Consider the following 16,019-nt stretch of genomic DNA (forward strand, 5'->3'; position numbering starts at 1 on the left):
GACTGAGGAATGCATTAGCAATATCAACTGTGGCATACCACTTGGCTGCCTTTGACTCCGGTCCGTATTCAAGTTCTAGCATGTCTGGCACAGCAGTACTTAGGAGCAGCTTGACTTCATTCAGGCCACGATAGTCTACTGTTAATTTCCACTCCCTATTAGACTTCCGCACTGGCCATATGGGACTGTTAAAGGGTGAGTGGGTCTTACTGATGACTCCTTGGCTCCTCAGTTGGTGAATGAGTTTATGGATGGGGATCAGAGAGTCTCTGTTGGTGCGATATTGCCGCCGGTGCACTGTTGTGGTGGCAATTGGCACCTGTTGTTCTTTGACCTTCAGCAACCCCACCACAGAAGGGTCCTTTGAGAGGCCAGGCAAGGTAGACAGCTGTTTACTTTCCTCCGTCTCCAAGGCAGCTACACCAAAAGCCCACTTGCACCCTTTTGGGTCCTTGAAATACCCTCTCCTGATGTAGTCTATGCCAAGGATGCAAGAAATGCACTGTAAAGGAGAACAACGAGAGGCACAAAGCCCCGGAGGAGGGGGAAAGGGAGGGGAGAGGGGGAATGAACCGCCGAAACAAACCGCACGCACCGCAGCCACCCGCCAACCCGACACCACGCTGCTCCCGAGCTGCCAACTGCTCCCCCTTCGTATACTGGTCATGGTGTCACATGGTATGGAATGAACCTGCCATTGGCCAGTCGGGGTCAGCCACCCCCACCACGGCCCTGCCCCTCTCAGCCCCCCCCCCCCCCCCCCCCCCCGCCACATGGCAGAGCACAGGAAGCTGGAAAGGTAGCCGACCCCCACAGTGAGGAGAATTAACCCCTTCTCAGCCAAAACCAGCACAAGTACACAACACGAATCTGAAGCATTTCCATTTACAGATCGTGGTCACAAAACTGTCTCAGACAATTATGTTTTAGTAGCCAAAGGGGAAAAAAATGAAAATTACATCAAGAATACTTATTTGTCAGAAGAACCAGAAAACAAGTATTGCTTTATAACTGATGCAGGGATAAGTCATACAGCTCACAGCAGGCACTTGCAAGCAGCTTAACACAAACAATGAAAGCATGCATCATGCAAAGCCCCACCACTGTACTACCACAGAGAGATCAGTGTCAAATTTTCTTGCAAAGCATATTATCATTAATTATTCACTGCAGAAATACTCAATTACATCAAGAGGAATGTTGACACAAGCTTCTTCTGTTTATGCAATTTTTCATTTCCCAAGATAAAAATTGGACAAGCAGGTAGAGTCCACATGATAGAAGCCAACAGTTTCTGCTTGAAAGCAAAATAACTTGCAGAGGTTGTATCAATTCATAGCATCAAGCACTAATGCTAAATTACCATGCTCAATATATATATGCAGTTCTTTGAAATTCCATACATACATCACAGCTTCAAATCTACACTCTAAACTCTTATTTGTTAGTACATTGCAACACCTTCAGCTTTCTAAGGCGGTGCATGACATCCATTAATGCTTTCAAAATGCTTTTTAATTATGATAGACAAGAGGAAAGAGCCACATGATGCAAGGATTCATGTGATTCTTTACTGGAGTAGGTGCTGATATCAGCAACAAGGCAGTACATCAGGAAAAACTGCTTTCAGGAAAATAGCTAAGTATTTGCAGAATCATATTGCAGATGTCCATTATGGCTCACACTGATCTGCCAGTTAAGGATTTCCTAAAGTGGGTAAATAATACTCTGGAGTAAAGCAAAGACTCACTAAAAGGCTCTCCCACTTAAAAAAAAAAATCAAGGAAAGCAAATTATTCTTCCACATCTTAAAGGAATTATTTCGATTATGTCTCAATTTAGTGCCTGTCAAGCACTTCCATGTATGTTCATCCACCAAAGCAGATACTTTCAGTTAGCATTAGAAATTATTTATTATTTTACATAACGCAAGCAGCAGGCAGCTCCTCCATGACATACAGCTCACCCTAGGAAGTGATGAAACAGACATTAGGATACAGTGACTCTAATCATGTTCTCTGCGGTACTTGTGAAAAATTCTACTAAAACATCTATAAGATCAAATCACAATATCTTATAAAAAACAATAATGTAGAAAAAAGTAGAAACACAAAATGAAAGAGCTGGAAGGTATTATAAAAGACTTTGTGAAGACTAAGCAGAAAAGCTTCTATCGAACACCTGAGTTCCAAGGGCAATTTTTAGACTTGCTGCAAAAGTTTCAACATATACTTGAAGAAAGAAGGGGTAACTCATTGGTGTCATCCTCCTGGCTGAGCTGCTTATAGTAGACTCCCATGACAACATCCGCTTTATTTGTCTATCCCTTAATCCTTACCCAGAGGCTCTCAACTGTGCCATCACCAACTGCAAGCTCCGTGCATTCCAGCTCCTCCACTACATACAAGGCTACCCCTACACCTCACCTGCCCTGCCTATCCCTCCTGAAGAGATTGCAACCATCCATCATTGCACACCAGTCACAGGACTCGCCCCATCAGGTTTCACTTATGTCAATGATGCAATATCTCTGGGACTGGGCCAAGGCGTCTAATGCCTCTTGCTTGTTCCTCATGCTATGTGCATTTGTGTAGAAACACTTCAAGTGCAGCTCATTGTGCCCATCGTCACATGTAGCAGTCTGAAGAGTCTCGCTAGCACACAGCTCCTCAAACTTTGGTGTGTCTACCTGTTGCCCATTGCTGACTAGCTTGGTATTGCCCCTTTCCCCCTTCCAATCTAGTTTAAAGCCCTGTCGATCAGTCCTGCTAGCTCCTGAGCAAAAAACTTTCCCCTTCTGAGAAAGTTGCATCCCATCGGATGTCAGCAGACCTGGTGTTGAATAGACCATCCTGTGACTGAAAAGTAGTGTTCGCCTCTATCCTTCCAGTTACGGGGAATGATGAGGGAAGAAACAGGAAGAGCCAGCAGATCAATACCTGGCTCTGAGCCTGGTGTCACTGGCATAATTTTGGGTTTGTTGATCATGGGTCAGTCTACATGACACCAGGCCTGCTGGTGACAGATGGGTTACACCTGTCTCAAACAGGGGAAAGGATCTTTGTGCAGGAGTTAGCAGGGCTCATTGAAAGAGCTTTAAACTAGCTTTGAAGGGGGGAGGGGATAAAACCAAGCTCGCTAGAGTTAAGCCTGGGGGCAGCACGCCAATGTTTGAGGGACAGTGTGCTAGCAGGGTCCTTCGGTCTGCCATCTCAGTGGACATAGGGGATGGAGATCCACATAGCAGCAAAGACATGAGGATTATTGATGTGTTAGAAACCATGGAAGCCTGAGAATGGTCACGTAGGACTTAGGGCTTCTCCCCCAAAAAAGGTGGCAGGATCAATAGCCCAATTGAAGTGCATCTACACCAATGCACGCAGCATGGGCAACAGGAGGAGCTGGAAGCCGTTTTGCAACTGGAAAACTATGATATAGTTGCAATCATGGAAACATGGTGTGATGACTCACACAACTGGAGCACTGCAATGGATGGCTACAAGCTCTTCAGAAGGGATAGGCAAGGAAGGAGAGGCAGTGGGGTAGTCCTCTATGTTAGGGAGTGTTGTGACTGTCTAGAGCTTGACGATGGTGATGAAAGGGTCTAGTGTTTATGGGTAAGAATCAGGGGGAAGGCCAACAAGGCAGATATGGTGGGTGTCTGTTATAGACCACCCAACCAGGATGAAGAGGCAGATGAAGTACTCTACAAGCGGTTGGCTGAAGTCTCACAATCTCTAGCCCTTGTTCTCATGGGGGACTTCAACTTAGCAGATGTCTGCTGGCAGTACAATACAGCAGAGAGGAAACAGCCTAGGAGGTTCCTGGAGTGTGTGGAAGATAACTTCCTGACACAGCTGGTGAATGAGCCAACTAGGGAAGGCCTGTTGTTTAAGAACAGAGAAGGACTTGTGGGTGATATGATGGTTGGAGGCTGTCTTGGGCCTAGTGATCACAAAATGATAGATTCTCGGAGAAGTAAGAAGAGGGGTTAGCAGAACTGCTACCTTGGACTTCCAGAGGGCAGACTTCGGCCTGTTTAAGGGCCTGCTTGACAGAGTCTCTTGGGAGGCAATCCTGAAGGGCAAAGGAGTCTAGGAAGGCTGGACATTCTTCAAGAAGGAAACTGTAAAGGCACAAGAGCAGGCCATCCCCATGTGTCAAAAGATGAGTCAGCGGAGAAGACCAGCCTGGCTGAGCAGAGAGCTTTGGCTGGCGCTCAGGGAAAAAAAGAGTTTATGACCTTTGGAAGAAGGGGCAGGCAAGTCAGGAGGGCTACAAGGATGTCGTGAGGCTATGCAGGGAGAAAATTGGAAGGGCCAAAGCCCAACTAGAACTTAATCTGGCTACTGCAGTAAAAGACAATAAATAATGTTTCTATAAATACATTAGTAAGAAAAGGAGGGCTAAGGAGAATCTCCATCCTTTATTGGATGCGGGGGGAAACATAGTGACAAAGGATGAGGAAAAGGCTGAGGTACTTAATGTCTCCTTTGCCCCTGCCTTTAATAGTAAGACAGGTTGTTCTGGGGGTACCCAGCCCCCGGAGCTGGAAGGCAGGGACGGGGAGCAGAACGAAGCCTCCACAATCCAAGGGGAAATGGTTAGCGACCTGCTACACCACTTAGACACGCACAAGGCTATGGGGCCGGACGGGATCCACCCAAGGGTACTGAGGGAGCTGGCGGAAGCGCTCACCAAGCCACTTTCCATCATTTATCAGCAGTCCTGGTTAACAGGGGAGGTCCCAGATGACTGGAGGTTAGCAAATGTGACTCCCATCTACAAGAAGGGCCGGAAGGAGGATCCAGGGAACTACAGGCCTGTCAGTCTGACCTCAGTGCCAGGGAAGGTTATGGCGCGGATCACCTTGAGTGCCGTCACACAGCATGTAAAGGACAACCAGGTGATCAGGCACAGTCATCAAGGGATTATGAAAAGCAGGCCCTGCCTGACCAACCTGATCTCCTTCTATGACAAGATGACCCGCCTAGTGGATGAAGGAAAGGCTGTGGATCTTGTCTACCTGGACTGTAGTAAAGCCTTTGACGCTGTCTCCCACAGCATTCTCCTGGAGAAACTGGCTGCTCATGGCTTGGATGCGTGTACTGTTCACTGGGTGAAAAACTGGCTGGACGGCCGGGCCCAGAGAGTTGTGGTGAATGGAGTTGAATCCAGTTGGTGGCCGGTTCCAAGTGGTGTTCCCCAGAGCTCAGTATTAGGGCCAGTCTTGTTTAATATCTTTATCAATGATTGGGACGAGGGGATTGAGTGCACCCTCAGTAAGTTTGCAGATGACACCAAGTTGGGTGGGAGTGTTGTTCTGCTGGAGGGTAGGAAGGCTCTACAGAGGGATCTGGCCAGGCTGAATTGATGGGCCGAGGCCAATTGTATGAGGCTAAGTGACAGGTCCTGCGCTTTGGTCAAAACAATGCCATGCAATGCTACAGGCTTGGGGAAGAATGGCTGGAAAGCCGCCTGGCAGAGAAGGACCTGGGTGTGGTGGCTGACGGGTGGCCAAGACTGCCAATAGCATCCTGGCTTGGATTCTATTGATTCATAGTAACTTTAGAGATCAACATCAACATCTTAAACTTGCAGACACAATCTGAGTTATTAAGCCCCTGCTGCTTCCTGACAAGAAACAAATGGGCTGGTTTTAGAGGAGATGGCATTAAACTTGCTTTCATTATTTCTTTTTTTTTTTTTTTTTTTTTAATTAAAAGCCTCAGCACTATTTTTGTGTGTGGTTTGGTTTTTAGACTGAATCTGGCTATGGATCAGAGTCAAGTTTACGACGCCACGGCTCCATGGTGTCTCTTGTTTCTGGAGCAAGTGGATACTCTGCAACATCCACCTCTTCGTTCAAGGTTAGTGAACAACATTTTCTCTAGTATCGTTGTGTAAATAACACACAACTGGAAAGGAAATAAGCTATACGAAGACTTAGTCACACAATTATAGGAAAAAAAAACCCCAAATCTTTGGTTTATTATAAGTGTTAGTAATTCAGTATGTGATGATGAACAGATTGTACAGGAAGCTTTTTCATGCCTCTACGCAGTTATCCCTCTTAAACTTGTTGTTTTCAAACGGCAAGAAAATCAAGCCGGTGGGAGGATTTATTAACCTTTCGTAGCTAACTTCTGAGAATATCAGTGCTTCTAAATGAAAGGAAATGCTGATTCTGTGACTTAAATTCGATTAATACTGATTGACAAATGATGGCTTTCCTTGCTTCACGTGTATAAATATTTAACATATGAACTTGGGTGGGCTGTACTTCTGGGAGAGCAGAAGAGAAGCAGCACAAGAAAGGGGAGAGTACAGATTAGACCAGAGATCTTAAACTAGAACTGACTGTTTTCAGGCAAATAGGCGTAAACATGGTAGCATGCAATACCATGTTTTTAATACGCTTTTACTGAACGCTTTAAAGTAGCAGATGCAGTCAAGAGGAAAAATTGAGACCAGTTGTTAAAATGAGTAAGAAACACTTTTATACAGTTTCTTATGTTGTTCTAACATTAACAGTATTTCATAGCTGCTGCTATCTGAAATGTCTTCAGTGTACATGAATTTGTTCTTCATAACTGCAGAAATCCTTTTTTTTTTTTTTTTTGGCATTGAACTATTGCTGAATATGTAGGAGCATTTGAGTCTTTTTTCTCTTGTATTTTCAGAAGGGCCATAGCTTACGTGAGAAGCTTGCAGAAATGGAAACCTTTAGAGACATCTTGTGTAGACAAGTTGATACTTTACAGAAATACTTTGATGCCTGTGCAGATGCAGTTTCCAAAGATGAACTCCAGAGGGATAAAGGTAAAACTGTAATTGAAAACTCTTATCTCCATAGAATTTGACTTTTTACACAGTAATAGCCCTTGAAATAGTTACTATAGCATTTGATGCCATATAAGTAAAATATGTATCTCAGATTTACTCTTTAGTAATGAGATCAATCATAGATATTTCTGCATAAATAGTGTTAACTATTTTTATTTTCACTTCAGAAGTTGGAGTCCCATAAAAATCTGCTTAACCTAAATATTAACCTGTAGCTGTCAACTGTATAAAAGAAATGTTCTTTTAAGCATTTGATGTTATAGAACAACAATTGTTTACCCCCATAAGATGAATTCAAGTTAGTTTAATGCTGTGTCTCTTTCTTACCTTTATTTTGAAAAACAATAGGATATTAGTTTTGATAGGAACAATGCATTATTTAAAAAAGGAAAAGGTTCTGCCATAATGAGTGCTCCTGAGATGTAGTGGCTGCAGCTAGAGCACTGAGCGCACACTTGAGGTCCTAGTAGACTCAGGTGTGGATGTTTACCTATCTCTGAACTGTTCTTCCCGGAGCACAGCTTGTCGCTGTATTCATGCACTCTCTTGAGGCGTTTATATTCATCCCCGCATTTGTTCTGGCAGCCTAAAACTTTTGATAGTGAGAAAACAGTAGATAAGTACCATTCCACTTCTTTGAGAACTTTCTAGTATAAGAGAGTAGATAGTTGCTCAGTTGTGGCTCCCTGCTTATCCAGTTGTAACACCGAGGTAATGTTGTTCTTACCATCGAATCAAGTGCTAAATTTCAACACTGAGAAAATGTTAGTCTCCTGATGGTTTCTAACAATAATGTTGATAGTGGTCTTGGGTCAAAAAAAAAAAAAAGGGGGGGGGGGGGTCATGACTGTTGTTATACGACAAAATCTTAAATACTGCTTAGCCATGAAGATGCTCTTAATTTTTTCTTGCGCACTAAAGAATTGGGAAAGCTTTCTCACTCCCATAACACACACTCTCTCTCAAATTTAGTGGTAGAAGATGATGAAGATGATTTCCCTACAATGCATTCTGATGGGGATTTTTTACATAACAGTAACAGCAGTAAGGAAAAATGTAAGTGTGTCAACTTCTTAACTGAAAATTCATATGAATGGTATGATAAGCCTGATACAAGATGAGTATTTATGCTCTTTTCTAAGCAGAAAACAACAAGAATAGTTATTTGAATGTATGTGACAGGAAGTTCTTATTCGTGTTAAGATAATAATGAAAAGCGGCTAAGGAATGATAATCTGAGTTATTCTTAATTCACACAAATATTACTGCAAGCCTGTCAAAATGGAATTTTTTATTCTGTGTCCAAAGCCATTTCCACTACAAAATTCTGTTGAAACATTTGCATCATTTGTATATTGGGAACTGAGATTTGTAACAGGCAATTGCAGTTTTTCTTGCAAGTATTATCTGCTTTAGCAGTGTGGCAGAGCACAATGCTTTTCCATTTAGTTATGCCCCATTATGGTTTTTCTAAGTTCTATGGCTATGTAATGGTTAACTCAACATTGTTACTGATTCTCACTCATCATCATTTTAGTACTTTTTAAAACTGTATTTTCCAATGTTATGATGAACAGAATTCTGATTTTTATTCTTATCTTGAATGAGCTGGTTATAGTCATTGTGCTCACTGCATCCATGCAGTAAATGTGAAGAGCTCATGCAAGTCTTGCTATTATAGAAATCTGATACTTCTGGCCTGCCAGAAGTTGTGTATGCATTTAAAATCTATTTGGCGTTCTTCTTATACTTTCTCTTGTTTCCTGACTGGAATTATTTCAGTATTTACATTCTCTAGTTGTTGACAATTCAGAATTTGTTAGACTTTGGTTCACAAAACTTTGAAGCAGTCCAGTTTCAAATCTGATGGAATCTCCAAAAGAAGTACTTACCAAAAGCATTTTTTAAAATGTAGGCACTTTCTTCAAGAACCTGGAAAATATATGGGTAAAATAAGCCTTTTCTATCTTCTGTTGTCTTTTTAACTGGCTCTAGTTCCCTGTATGTTGCATGTTTCTTTGCTGTATTTAAGAGCTCTTTCTAGATTATTGCCAAAACTGTTACAAGGAAAGGAAATGGAAGGAGCTTTCAGTATACTTCTAGAGAATTAAACATATGAGTAGATTTTTAAAAATTTATAAAGTGCTTGTTCTCCTAAGGATTAATTGTAGTGCTGATTTCAGAGGTTAAGTAGTGTATAACTGAAGTTTTGAATAAATCTTTCTTGCCTCTTATCAGCAAAGATAAGCAAGCTTGCAACGCTCACCTGTAAGCAACTCCACAGTGCCACTAACCCTATTTTATATGTAAAAGACTATCTTTTTGAGGACTGTTAAGTCAGAACAAACTTCACAAAACTGAAAAATCCTTTTTTAAAAAATGTTGTATTTAATTTCACTGTATGATTCATTGTGAAAAAGATGTCTTAGTCAAACATAATTATTATAGAATGATGTCGGAGTTTCAGCTTAATTCACCTTTAGAACATTTCTTCTAAAGGAAGGAGGATCTGGGGAACTACAGGCCTGTCAGCCTGACCTTGGCACCAGGGAAGGTTATGGAGCGGTTCATTTTGAGTGAGCTCACCAGGCAAGTGCAGGACAACCAGGGAATCAGGCCCAGCCAGCATGGCTTCATGAAAGGCAGGTCCTGCCTGACCAACCTGATCTCCTTCTATGACAAGATGACCCGCCTAGTGGATGAGGGAAAGGCTGTGGATCTTGTCTACCTGGACTTTAGTAAAGCCTTTGACGCTGTCTCCCACAGCATTCTCCTGGAGAAACTGGCTACTCATGGCTTGGATGCGTGTACTGTTCACTGGGTGAAAAACTGGCTGGACGGCCGGGCCCAGAGAGTTGTGGTGAATGGAGTTGAATCCAGTTGGTGGCCGGTTCCAAGTGGTGTTCCCCAGAGCTCAGTATTAGGGCCAGTCTTGTTTAATATCTTTATCAATGATTGGGACGAGGGGATTGAGTGCACCCTCAGTAAGTTTGCAGATGACACCAAGTTGGGTGGGAGTGTTGTTCTGCTGGAGGGTAGGAATCACAGAATCACAGAATGGTAGGGGTTGGAAGGGACCTCTGGAGATCATCTTGTCCAACCACCCTGCTTGAGCAGGGACACCTTGAGCACGGGGCACAGGACTGCGTCCAGGCAGGTTTTGAATGTCTCCAGGGAAGGAGACTCCACAACCTCTGTGGGCAGCCTGTTCCACTGCTCTGTCACCCTCACAGGAAAGAAGTTTTTTCTCATGTTTAGCTGGAACTTCCTGTGTTTCAACTTGCGCCCATTGCCCCTTGTCCTGTCGTTGGGCACTATTGAAAAGAGTCTAGGCCCATCCTCCTGACACATACTCTTTAGATATTTCTAGGTATTGCTGAAATCCCCCCTCGGTCTTCTCTTCTCCAGGCTGAACAAACCCAGGTCTCTCAGCCTTTCCTCATAAGGGAGGTGCGCCAGTCCCCTGATCATCTTGGTAGCTCTCCACTGGACTTGCTCGAGCAGTTCCCTGTCCTTCATAAACTGGGGGGGCCCAAAACTGGACGCGGTACTCCAAATGCACTAGGGCAGAGTAGAGGGGGAAGATAACCTCTCTCGACCTGCTGGCCACACTCCTTTTAATGCAGCCCAGGATACCGTTGGCCTTCTTGGCCACAAGGGCACATTGTTGGCTCAGGGTCAGCTTGCTGTCCACCAGCACTCCCAGGTCTTTCTCAGTAGTGCTACCTTCCAGTAGGTCAGCCCCCCAGCCTGTACTGGTGCATGGGGTTGTTCCTCCCCAGGTGCAGGACCTTGCAATTGCTCTTGTTGAATTTCATCAGGTTCCCCTTGGCCCAGCTCTCCAGCCTGTCCGGGTCTCGTTGCATGGCAGCACAGCCTTCTGGCGTATCAGCCACTCCTCCCAGCTTGGTATCATCAGCGAACTTGCTGAGGTTACACTCTATCCCATCATCCAGGAAGGCTCTGCAGAGGGACCTGGATGGGCTGTATTGATGGGCCGAGGCCAATTGTATGAGGTTTAACAAGGCCAAGTGCCGAGTCCTGCACTTGGGTCACAACAACCCCGTGCAACGCTACAGGCTTGGGGAAGAGTGGCTGGAAAGCTGCATGGCAGAGAAGGACCCGGGGGTGCTGGTTGCCAGCTGGCTGAACACAAGCCAGCAGTGTGCCCAGGTGGCCAAGGCGGCCAACAGCATCCTGGCTTGTATCAGGAATAGTGTGGCCAGCAGGCGTAGGGAAGTGATCGTGCCCCTGTACTTGGCACTGGTGAGGGCACACCTTGAATACTGTGTTCAGTTTTGGGCCCCTCAGTACAAGAAGGACATTTTGTTGCTGGAGTGTGTCCAAAGAGGGGCAACGAAGCTGGTGAAGGGTCTGGAGAGCAGGTCTGATGAGGAGCGGCTGAGGGAACTGGGATTGTTTAGTCTGGAGAAGAGGAGGCTGAGGGGAGACCTTATCACTCTCTACAACTATCTGAAAGGGGGTTGTAGCAAGGTGGGTGTTGGTCTCTTCTTCCAAGTTACTTGTGATAGGATGAGAGGAAATGGCCTCAAGTTGCATCATGGGAGGTTTAGACTGGATATTAGGAAAAAAGTCTTCACTGAAAGGGTTGTCAGTCATTGGAACAGGCTGCCCAGGGAAGTGGTGGAGTCACAATTCCTGGAAGTATTTAAAAGACGTGCAGATGTGGCACTTAGGGACATGGTTTATTGGTGGACTCGGCAGTGTTAGGTTTACGGTTGGACTCAATGATTTTAAAGGTCTTTTCCAACCTAAATGATTCTCTGATTCTGTGGCTACTCCATCCCAGGTGCAGAAACCAACATTTTTCTTTTTAGATTTCATCCCATTAATCATAGCCCAATGCTCCAATCTATCTAGATCCCTCTCCACGGCATCTTGTCCCTTGAGAGAGTCAACAACATCTCCCAGTTTGGTATCATCAGCAAACTTGCTAATGGTGCATTCAACTCATGCATCCAGCTCATTGATAAATATATTGAACAGAAGTGGCCCTAGAATTGAGCCCTGAGGAACACCATGCTTGTGAATGGTTGCCAGCCAGATGTAGCCCCATTCACCAGAACCCTTTGAGCAGGTGACCTTATTATAGTTAGTTAAACGGGACTTTCCCTTTGTGAACCCATGTTGACTGTGCCTGATGAATGCATTAGTCTTTAAACACCTTTCAGTACTACTCAGTATGATCTTCTCAGTAATTTTTCCAGGTACCAAGGTTAGACTAACAGGGCTGTAGTTTCCTGGGTCTTCCCTCATGCCCTTCTTGTAGACTGGAATAATGTTGGCTAGCTTCCAGTCAGCAGGGACCTCCCCAGACTCCCAAGATCTTTGGCAGATGATCGCCGGAGGTCCTGCCATAACAGCCACTAGCTTCTTCAGTACTCTGGGATGAAACCCATCAGGCCCCATGGACTTGTGAACATTCAGCTGATACAACTGGTCCCTTACAGTTTCACTGTCCACAAATGGAAAGTCACTGTTTCCGCACTCGTGGTCCTCCAGCTCAGAGGACCGGGCAGCCCAAGATCTATCAGTATTATTAAAGACGGAGGCAAAAAAAGCATTGAATGTCTCCATGTTTTCTTTGCCCCTATTAGTCAGGTGACCATCTTCAACAAGTATCAGTCCAATGTTTTCTTTAGACCTCCTCTTGCTATTAACATATGTCGTAGGAGGTTGTAGCGAGGTGCATATTGGTCTCTTCTGCCAGGTCACCAGTGATAGAACGAGAGGAAATGGCTTAAAGCTGCATCAGGGGAGGTTTAGATTGGATATTAGGAAAAATTTCTTTACTGAAAGAGTGGTCAGACATTGGAAGTGGCTGCCCATAGAGGTGGTAGAGTCTCCATCCCTGGAGTTATTTAAAGGACGTGTAGATGTGGCACTCCAGGGCATGGTTTAGGAGGCGTGGTGGTGTTGGGTCGACAGTTGGACTTGATGATCTTAGAGGTCTTTTCCAACCTTTATGATTCTGTGATTCATATCTACATTCTTCTCATGTATCCGCTGTATATACACATTCGATATGTGAAATGTCATTAGGAAAGTCTGTATCTTTAGTACATCTGGCCATTTTGGAACATTTAAATGCAAAGTGACTTCATTTCTTTTCATCATGTGTTTAACAGGAATTTGAAGTGATATCCACATTCCTCTTGTGAAAAGTTCTGTTATCAAGTCTTATATAACTTATATGCTAAGAAATTGCTATGTATTATGGGTACCTGTATATAATCTCACTATAGCTCACTAGAGAAAATAATTTCTGCAACCCATTGCTTTCTGCGAAACTTCTAATTCCAGTTCTTATGAATCCTGATTCCATTAAATTTGCTTTCCATCAATTATTTATATTAAAAGCTTTATCTTCTTTTTGGTTTTTCTATGCCTTGGTTTGATTTCTAAGGGCTAAATCCATTAAAGGTTTAGTAGCTGAGTGCTACAAAGCTTGATGAGAAATGAAGTTAGACTCTATGCCCTAAAGTGGAATCATAAGTGATGCGGTGGGAGAAGTAGGCGTCTTAGGTTGAGACACCCATGCCTGTGTATTGAGCAGAAAACCACTCAGGCTAACTCATAATGAAAGATTTATCTTAAACTTCACCCTTTTCTGAAGCTTTGTCTCAGAGCAGCTGTCAAGATTCTTTGATTTCTCAAGTTTCAGGTTCCCTTCTTCTCTATCCAGTCCTGGAAAGACTGGAACAATCTTTTTAACTGTAGCTAAGAATCATAGAATCATTTAGGTTGGAAAAGACCTTTAAGATCAAGTCCAACCGTTAAACTAACACTGCCAAGTTCACCACTAAACCATGTCCCTAAGTGCCACATCTACGTCTTTTATATACCTCCAGGGATGGTGACTCAACCACCTCCCTGGGCAGCCTGCTCCAATGCTTGACAACCCTTTCGGTGAAGAAATTTTTCCTAATAGCTAATCTAAACCTCTCATGGCACAACTTGAGGCTGTTTCTTCTCGTCCTATCACAAGTTACTTGGGAGAGGAGACCAACACCCACCTCACTACAACCTCCTTTCAGGTAGTTGTAGAAAGCAATATGGTCTCACTTCAACCTCCTCTTCTCCAGACTAAACAACCCCAGCTCCCTCAGCCACTTCTCATAAAACTTGTTCTCCAGACCCTTTGCCAGCTTCATTGCTCTTCTTTGGACATGCTCCAGCACCTCAATGTCCTTTTTGTACTGGGGGGCCCAAAACTGAACACAGTAGTCAAAGTGCAGTGTCACCAGTACCGAGTACAAAGGGACACTCACTGGGTGATAAGTCATTAGCTTGCCTCACGGCATAGCAGGAGTTACTTTAACTTGCAGGGCTTAGTCACTTTCAACATGGGTGTTATTTTCTGACATTTGTGCGTAGTGTTTGATTTGTTATTCTGTCAACGTACATACGAGTTTGACATAGAATAGGTACTTTTTTTTGCACACATTTTAAGTGACTTGTTTAAATATCCTTAGCGACAGATGGCCTGGTTGACAGCATGAAGTAGTTGTTGGAACTGCAAAACCCCATAGTACTTGGATAATTCAACACATTTTATACTTTTATATCATACCATTTTGTGTTGAGGTTTTAAAATCTATAATTACCTGCTTAAAGCAACCTTGAAATGTTACCTTTTGGGTTTGACTGCATTTTGAAATTGTTCCTTTCTTACTGCTGTATTGGATATGTTTTAAGGTTTCTCTGTGTTAATTAGGCCCCACTTCTAGCTGTCAAACTGCTATTGTTACAAAGTATTCCCACTCCCTCCACGCATGTGATTTGCAGAGTGCAGAGTAATACAGCATTACAAACAGACTTGAAATACAGTATAGCAAGATGAAGCTGGAGAGATGCATTCCTCCTTTTGAATCTCTTTCCTTATCCTGTGGATAGCTGAAAATTTTGATTTTTATTTTTAAATTAACTTTCTAGCCAGTCTATTTTCTTCAAACAGTTGTAATATAAAGTATACATGTAAAATGCTTGTTTGAGTTAAAGACAGCTATCAGTGAATGATTCTTGTTTGGTTTTAGTGTTTCCACATGTGACACCCAAAGGAATTAATGGCATAGACTTTAAAGGAGAAGCTATAACTTTCAAGGCAACTACTGCTGGAATCCTTGCTACACTCTCTCATTGTATTGAACTCATGGTAAAACGTGAAGAAAGCTGGCAAAAAAGACTAGATAAAGTAAGATAAATTTCCTTTCACTTTTGTTGAAATAATTCTTTCTTTAGACTGAAATTGAAATTTCAAATTAGCTGGTTTAACTTTTTTTATTCCAGGTATTGCTTTTATTTTTATGTACAGCATTTATTAATTTTAGGTACTTTCATTATTTATTACTCCTATAAAATGTTAAAACCTCATCCTGACTGTTGGTGATACAGTAACATTATTCATCATATTCTTTGTTTTCCTAGCCCTTGCTCAGACAGTATTCCTATTTTTTATATATCTATAAAGAACCAGATAGTATTCTACAGTAATTGCTTACAGCCTTCTAAAAGAGACCTAATTATCCATGCTTGCAAAATGATATGCAAATCTCTGAAATGCTTTAATTGTGATAAGAGATGGTAACAGTACTGAGGAGAACAACCAGTTCTAACTTTAAAGGTCTAGGATAAAATTATTTCACTTACTTACCTTTGAAAGACTGAAGAGATTAATTTAAGACATGTTTTATACCAATTGGTTAAATTTTTTAGAGTGATGTCTAATGGCAGTGACAATTCATGGTAAGCTGACTCAACCATTATACCAACTTGAAAGGAGCAGTGTTCCCTCTTGTCAGATTAGATGTGCTAGAAGCATGGCTAGGTTGTACTTCAGGCTTTGATTTCTACAATCCTGCCATCACTGGCTGGTGTCCTATACAGTCCTTTAGACATTGTTGACTTGTTTTTAATTTAACATGTTTCCATATGGTATATATCACACTTCAAATCTTACTCCATATGTGCTAGTGGTACACAGTTCAAAGAATTAAGTAGTTCAGATAAAATACATCCACATTTGAATCCTTGCCCCTGTCTCCTGGCTCTTCCTTGTCTATATGTGTCATGGTTTTGGCTGGGATAGAGTTCATACTCTTCACTGTAGTTGGTATAGTGCTGTGTTTTGGATTTAATATGAGAAAAATGTT

General features: G+C 42.9%; 1 protein-coding gene across 3 annotated transcripts in view; it reads left to right on the forward strand.

Moving 5' to 3' along the window:
• Window positions 1–16,019, forward strand: part of LOC135310888 (ceramide transfer protein-like) — a 163,679-nt gene that overhangs the window by 102,147 nt on the left and 45,513 nt on the right. For all 3 annotated transcript variants that reach the window (XM_064439996.1, XM_064439994.1, XM_064439993.1), the window contains 4 exons: window positions 5,763–5,870; window positions 6,684–6,822; window positions 7,819–7,902; window positions 14,904–15,061. In XM_064439996.1, coding sequence (XP_064296066.1) covers window positions 5,763–5,870; window positions 6,684–6,822; window positions 7,819–7,902; window positions 14,904–15,061 — 489 coding nt within the window. The remainder of the gene's footprint in view (window positions 1–5,762; window positions 5,871–6,683; window positions 6,823–7,818; window positions 7,903–14,903; window positions 15,062–16,019) is intronic.

The sequence above is a fragment of the Phalacrocorax carbo genome (assembly GCF_963921805.1).
Source record: "Phalacrocorax carbo chromosome W unlocalized genomic scaffold, bPhaCar2.1 SUPER_W_unloc_5, whole genome shotgun sequence".
Taxonomy (NCBI): Eukaryota; Metazoa; Chordata; class Aves; order Suliformes; family Phalacrocoracidae; genus Phalacrocorax; species Phalacrocorax carbo.